The sequence below is a fragment of the Myotis davidii genome, unplaced genomic scaffold, assembly GCF_000327345.1.
Source record: "Myotis davidii unplaced genomic scaffold, ASM32734v1 scaffold571, whole genome shotgun sequence".
NCBI lineage: Eukaryota > Metazoa > Chordata > Mammalia > Chiroptera > Vespertilionidae > Myotis > Myotis davidii.
The window spans coordinates 1,627,865-1,635,439 of NW_006283136.1; the positions used below are offsets into that span (position 1 = coordinate 1,627,865).

The 7,575-nt window shown below is 39.4% G+C and overlaps 1 protein-coding gene and 1 long non-coding RNA gene across 2 annotated transcripts in view; both read left to right on the forward strand.

Annotated features, from left to right (window-relative positions):
* The window catches only part of CEP19 (centrosomal protein 19kDa), a 2,532-nt gene extending 962 nt beyond the window's left edge, over window positions 1–1,570 (forward strand). Inside the window, exon 2 of the mRNA XM_015562350.1 lies at window positions 923–1,570. Coding sequence (XP_015417836.1) covers window positions 923–1,336 — 414 coding nt within the window. The 3' untranslated portion in view covers window positions 1,337–1,570. The remainder of the gene's footprint in view (window positions 1–922) is intronic.
* A 388-nt stretch (window positions 1,571–1,958) lies between these two features.
* The window catches only part of LOC107182759, a 10,756-nt gene continuing 5,139 nt past the window's right edge, over window positions 1,959–7,575 (forward strand). The window contains exon 1 of the long non-coding RNA XR_001513486.1: window positions 1,959–3,417. This is a non-coding gene — a long non-coding RNA (uncharacterized LOC107182759). The remainder of the gene's footprint in view (window positions 3,418–7,575) is intronic.

Consider the following 7,575-nt stretch of genomic DNA (forward strand, 5'->3'; position numbering starts at 1 on the left):
TGGGGATATGCCCGCAACCAAGGTACATGCCCTTGACTGGAATTGAACCTGAGATCCTTCAGTCTGTAGGCCGATGCTCTATCCACCAAGCCAAATTGGTCAGGACTCACTAATTTTTTAAGAATATTTTTTTATTGATTTCAGAGAGGAAGGGAAGAGGGGAGGGGAGGTAGAAACATCTATGAGGAGAGAGAATCATTGATTGGTTGCCTCCTGCACACCCCACACTGGGGACCGAGCCCACAACCCAGGCATATGCCCTGACGGAATCAAACCAGCGACCTCTTGGTTCCTGGGTTGAAGGTCAACCACTGAGCCACACCAGCCACGCTCAGGTACCTCATGTTTTATCTCACCTCCCATCTTAAATACTCCCTAAATCACTGAATAAGAGCTATTTGAGTTTTATGTAATGGTCTGACAGGGCATTCAGAGTTAAACAGACCTGGGTTCAAATCATGTCTCTCAGGGTACATATGTGACCCTGGCTAAATGACTTCCTCTCAGTGAGCTTCAGTTTTCTCATCTGTAAAAGGAAATTAATAATCCCCGCCCTTTCAGAATTGCTGTGTATGTTAACTGAGATAGCATTATTCAATAATATTAATTTCCTTCTCTCCCTCCAGATGTGCTTTTTACTTATAGTCTCCACATTTTCTTAGTACCAGTACTAATATCTAAAGCTGTAATACTACTTTTTCTTCTCCGACATTTTCTCCAGTTGAAAGTGTTTAACATCTTCTCAAAATGATTTTAAGTTAAGAAAATTAAAAAGCACACACAAAACATCCCTTCTTCTTCTACCACCTCAAAGCTCGATATAAAGAAATAGTTCTGCAGAATAATTTGTTCCAAACAAGCCACTTAGCTATTTGGCTATAATGGCAGATAATGCTGTCAGTAGTTTGTGGTGCACCAATAGCTTGTGGTGTATTGGTTTTGTGTGGTGTATTGTTTTGTTTCTTCCTTCCTAGATTGCAACAGAGCTGCTGAACAATTAAAGAATAATCCACGACACAAGAGTTACCTGGAACAAGTGTCCCTGAGACAGCTTGAGAAATTATTCTGTTTTTTACGAGGTAACTTGCGGGGGCAGAGTTTGGCAGAAACAATGGAACAGATTCAACGGGACACAACCATTGATCCTGAGGAAGACCTGAACAAGCTAGATGACAAGGAACTTGCCAAAAGGAAGAGCATCATGGATGAACTTTTTGAGAAAAATCAGAAGAAGAAGGATGATCCAAATTTTGTTTATGACATAGAAGTAGAGTTCCCACAGGATGAACAACTGCAGTCCTGTGGCTGGGACACAGAGTCAGCTGACGAGTTCTGATATCAAAAACAAAAATTTATTGGGCTAGCAGAAACTCCATGTTCATACAGAGAATGTAGAGTAGTCCTAGAAAAATCTGTAAAGAACACTAAATGTACACATCAGGTCATATTTGGATTGACCGTGTTACTTTTCAAAGACAGGACATGTAGGTGCATTGACCCATACACCAAAAAAGGCTTCGGGTTTGATTCCTGGTCAGGGCACGTACTTAGGTTGCTGGTTTGATCCCCGATTGGGGCACATACAGGAGGCAACCAATTGATGTTAGAGTCTCTCTCACATCAATATTTCTCTCCTCTCCTCTCCTCTCTCTAAACATATCCTTGGGTGAAGATTAAAATTTTTTTTTTCATTGAGGCACAGTAAGCAAATTACAGTTTGATAAGATTGGAGGGCATATACAGTTACTAGGGGATTATCCTGTATGCATTATGTCTTTACTTATATATAACTCTGTTTTATAAGTATTTAATTCTAGAGTAGAGTGCCCCTGCACAATGTGCTGCAGCTACAGTTCAGGTCATTTGAGGGACAACAGGAGAATTCTGCCCCTCAGATATCAGGAAATATACACCAAAGACATTCTGAAACCCTGTACCTATTGATGTTAGAGTCTCTCTCACATCAATGTTTCTCTCCTCTCCTCTCTCTAAACATATCCTTGGGTGAAGATTAAAAAAATTTTTTTTCATTGAGGCACAGTAAGCAAATTATAGTTAGACAAGATTGGAGGGCATACACAGTTACGAGGGGATTATCCTTATGCATTATGTCTTTACTTATATTTAACTCTGTTTTATAAGTATTTAATTCTAGAGTAGAGTGCCCCTGCACAATGTGCTGCAGCTACAGTTCAGGTCATTTGAGGGACAACAGGAGAATTCTGCCCCTCAGATATCAGGAAATATACACCAAAGACATTCTGAAACCCTGAACCTTTTCCCATAAAAAAGAGGTTTGTTTGTAAAATGGGGACTCTATCCATAATAAATGAACAATAGGTACTGCCAGTTTAGGCCTATTCATGAATTTGGATCTACAAAGAGGAAATTTTTGTTGACAAGGTTATATGTATACAAATAATCTTTCTTATTTAATTGGTAGAAATCCTGTGTTTTCTGCAAGGAACTTAATACTCATTAAATAAAACTGTAAAAATTATTCTTTCTATCTGTCCATTTCTTCTCTTTATCATTAAAAGCCTCATTAAAGGGATTATTCTTATGGTGATAACACCAGGGACAAGATGGTTATGACTCGTATATTTGCCATAGGTTGCAAAAGAATTTTCAGAATTGGAGGTTCTTTCATACCTACATAGTATTCTGTTGCACAGATATAGATGAAATATTTCAAAAGTTGACCTTAGGTTGCGTTCCCCTTTCACTATACAAACAATGCCACAGCAAATAACCTTGTACATTCTCTATTTTACACATGTGCATGACTATAAATAATGTATAGAGGGGACTTGCTGGGTATGTGCATTCTAAATTTTAATATATTACTGTTTTCCTCTGAAGAGATTTGGTCACTCATTCATTCATTCAGTTATTCAGTAAACACTGTTGGAGTATTTACTCTATGGAAGCTCCCCCAGGACATTTCAAAAGGGACAGCTTTAAAGGAGAGGGAAGAACAAGAGAGAAGACTGACAGACCAGTTATGCCAGGGACAGGACCAGGTTTATGATTTCAGTTTTCTTAATGAACAAGGTGGAGCCACCTGATTAGTGAGGCTGGAGAAGATCTAGGGGCTGAGCAATGAAAAGCACTAGAAGGGGTGGCACCAGAAGGCAGGTCTGACAAGTTGTGACTGGTGGGCAATTAAAGCAATAGGGTCAGAGAAGGGAAATGCTGAGTTAAGAGATCTCAGAAGTTTAGCAAGTCCTGGTGGTGATAACATCGAGCATCTGAACTTTCCAGACCAAGACTGATGGAGAAGACAATCCATAAAACCAAGAAGTTAGGAGTCGAGATTAAGGAGCCTGGAGGAGCAATAGCTCAGATATTGAAAGATCCTGGGAACACTGATGGGGGCAAAGAGAAGAAAATCAGCCAGATCCTAAAGTCATTTGGGTAGATATAAAATGCTTACTATGGTTTTGGGCAACAGCATCAATCATTTGAAGAAGAAAATATAGAGGGATGAAATTAATAGATCTTTAGCCCTGGTGGGGCGGCTCAGTTGGTTGGAACATTGCCCTGTACACCAAAAGGTTGTGAGTTTGATTCCCCATCAAGGCGTATGCGTAGGTTGTCAGTTGCATCCCCAACTGGGGTGCTTACAGGAGGCACTGATCAATGTTTCTCACATCAATATTTCTCTCTCCCCCTCCCACTTCAGACAGGGAGAGAAACATTGATGTGGGAGAGAAACCTTGATATGAGAGAGACACATTGATTGGTTGCCTCCTGCAATTGAGCCTGCAACCAAAGTACATGCCCCTGACTGGAATTGAACCCAAGACCCTTCAGTCCCCAGGCCAGTGAGAAAACCAGCTAGGGCAGAAAAAAGTTCTTATATGTTCCACCAAAAGAAGAAAAACAAAAACAAAGCAAAACAACTAACGAAATTGGTAGTACATGTTGAAGACGGACAGGATAGTCTTTAAATTGAATGAATGCTCCTTATTCCCAGCCTCAATATGACCATCCTGGTGTAGGAACTTTTCAGTTTCTGGTAGGAACTATTGGGTTAACAAATTCTATTAGGGTTGCCTAAAAGTTCCACCAAAAGAAGAAAAACAAAAACAAAGCAAAACAACTAACGAAATTGGTAGTACATGTTGAAGACGGACAGGATAGTCTTTAAATTGAATGAATGCTCCTTATTCCCAGCCTCAATATGACCATCCTGGTGTAGGAACTTTTCAGTTTCTGGTAGGAACTATTGGGTTAACAAATTCTATTAGGGTTGCCTTCTTGCCCTTGACCTTCTTGATAGTAGCCTTATGTACTTAGGAGAGCAAAACTACCACCTGCCTCAATATTTATAAGGAAAGTTTAGCCAGAGCCAGGCATCTGTCATCACTACTGTTAAATATTCAATGTTATTGTCCCTCTTTCCTGTTATTACACTGGCTACTACATAATTTTCACATATTTGGTGAGATGCATTCTCTACTGACAAGAAACTTAGAGGTATCCATTATGTGTGATAACCATAGAAATAGAATGGGTAATTAAAATCTTAATGTAACCCTCAAAGTTTATTTTATCCAAGTCTTTTAATCTCTTCCTTCACTTTATCTCTTTCCCCTCCACTCTACACCAAAACTCTCATCCTGAAATTAGAGTTATCAACTAGTAACAAAATAAGATTTATGTTTTTGCTCTCTCATATCCACTGTTAACCACTTGCGAAGTACTAACACACTCCAAAACAGGTAAAGACTGACAGGATAAATATACATAAATTTTATGTAAAACATATCTATATAATTTATATATATATATATATATACACACACACACACACACACACACACACACACACACACACACACATATGTAAAGGAAAGCTATTTAAAAAAAAGCAGTGTGGCTTCCAGTATTTAAAAAAATATATATATATTATTGATTTCAATGGGGAAGGGAGAGATAGAAACATCCATGATGAGAGAATCATTGATTGGCTGCCTCCTGCGCGCCCCCTACTGGGGACCAAGACTAGAACCCTGGCTTGTGCCCTTGACTCCAATGGAACCTGGGACCTATCAGTCTGCAGGCCGACACTCTATCCACTGAGCCACACCAGCTAGGGCAGACATTAACTACTTTTTGAACCAGTGTTAATCATTTTATTGGTGCTTCATTGATGAGTTAATAAGTCTTAGATATATATTCATTTTACATTGGTATGACAATTATGTTTTTTAAATTTTGAGAATTAAACTTTGATACCTGATAGCCCTGATAAAATAATTAATATATTTTTTAGATTTGGGGGCATGCTTTTGATATAATGGGCTGGCATATTTTAAACTTTTAACCTTTGACATGTTCACCTAGGAGAGGAGTTGGGAACAGGAAGCCAGAAAGAACGGAAAGCTTGAGCAAAAGAGAAAGAGGCCAAGTTGAGACGTTAGACAAATAAAGGACAATTGCCCTATGAGGGGCCACTCTCCCTGTTTGGGTCACAGCTTGCTCTCCCAAGCAAGCAAGCTGTGTCACTATCTTCTGATAAGCCTTTGGGAAGGTCTACCCTGGCACTGCCAAGTTAACCACTAGGACTCCAGAATAGGAGGGCTGGGGAAGCAAGCTGTTGGAAGGGTTGGGGCTAAGGATAGTAGCTAAGAAAGTCCCTCCCAGCCTACTCCATTACCTGCAGCCATAGTTTGATCTTAAGGGAATGAGGATGTACAACTATTGCTACTAAAATTAAATTAAAAAGGAAAAAAAACAACCCCAAACTCCACTACCATCAGAGGGCAGTATTAAAGTTTTTAATTTATCAAAAGGTAGCTCTGGCTCATCATACTAAAAGGATGTAATAATATTTTCTTAAAATTTAAACAATGTGCCTGCATCCACATCCAGGTGAGTGCTGGGGTAAACCTGGCTCAGCCTTTACATTGTTTTTAAATAATCTTTTTAAAATGGTAGGTCTTTTGTGTCATACTTAGATTCATTCATTTTAAGCACTTACTTTGTGCCAAGCACTATTCTAGGTAATAAGAATACAGAGGAGAACAAGACAGGATCCCACTTTCATGGAGCTCACATTTCAGTGTGGAGAAATAAGTAAATAAGGAAAATATTATATGATCATACATGCTGTACAGATAAATTTAAGTGGAGTGATATGGGGTAAATCCTTCACTTCAGCATCATTCCCTCCTGTAGAATCTAAAAAGGAAGACAAGAAAAACATTCTATCAGCCTGACAAAGCCACAAATGCAAATTCCAAGATCATGTAACTAAGACACCTGATATATGTTATCAGTCTTTTAGATGTACAGAAGTAACACTAAAATTCAAGGCCACTATTGAATTTATACCCCATTGAAGAACAGCTGAAGATCTTATGATATATTTTAAATTTTTTAGTTTTCAATTAAAGTTTACATTCAATATTATTTTGTGTTAATTTCAGACGTACAGCATAGTGGTTAGACAATTTATAGTATTTTGAGTGACTGGACTAAAACCGACAGGATGAAATATAAAGAAGATAAAAGTAAAGTCCAACCCTTACATTAAGAAATGTCAACTGCAGGAGCTCAGGATAGAAAAGAATTCACTTCATAATGGCCCTGGCCAGGTAGCTCAGTTAGAGTTAAAGCATCCGCTCAATATACCAAGGTTGTAGTTTGATCCCAGGGTACATACAAGGATTAACCAATGAATGCATGAATACATGTACAGCAAATCTATTTCTCTCTCTCTCTCTCTCTCTCTCTCTCTCTCTCTCTCTCTCTCTCTCTCTCTGTGTGTGTGTGTGTGTGTGTGTGTCTCTCTCTCTTCCTCCCTCAGAGACCAGATAATCAGCAATCCCCAAGGCAGCAGAAGAAAATAGCTCACATAGTCAGGAGCTCTGTCAAGCTATAGATAACATCTTGACCTAAGTTAAGTTTCAGCTCCTGAGCCCTAAGGTGGAACAGATCCCCTGGCTGCTTTCCCATGAAACCAGACGCCCTGACCAGTTTGGCTCAGTGGGGAGAGAGCAAGCCTGCGGCCTCAAGAGTCCCAGGTTCAATTCCGGTCAAGGGCATGTACCTGGGTTGTGGGCACATCCCCAGTAGGGAGTGTGCAGGAGGCAGCTGATTGATGTTTCTCTCTCATTGATGTTTCTAACTCTCTATCCCTCTCCCTTCCTCTCTGTAAAAAATCAATAAAATATTTTTTTAAAAAAGGAGTCACTTCATAGCAATTAATGTGAAACAGAGGGTTTAATGGACAGAAGATTCACTATAAACAGACTGCAGAGTGGCTGCCAAGGAAGCTAATGTAATTCTGCGCTGCACTAATTGAGCGTTTAATGTCCAGATCAAGAGAAGGAGTGGCCCATTGTACGCTGCCTTGGCCAGAACCTGTCTGGAGCCAGGGTCTCTTTCAGGAGCCTAACTTTAAAAGGAACATTGACAAACTGGAGTGTGTCCACAGAGAGTGACCATGTCACATGAGAATCAATTGGAAGACGTGAAGAGGTTTTTGCCTGGAAAAGAGAAGGTTGCTCTTTTTTTTTTCATTATTTTATTTTATTGTATGTCATTGCTTTTTATTTTATTTAT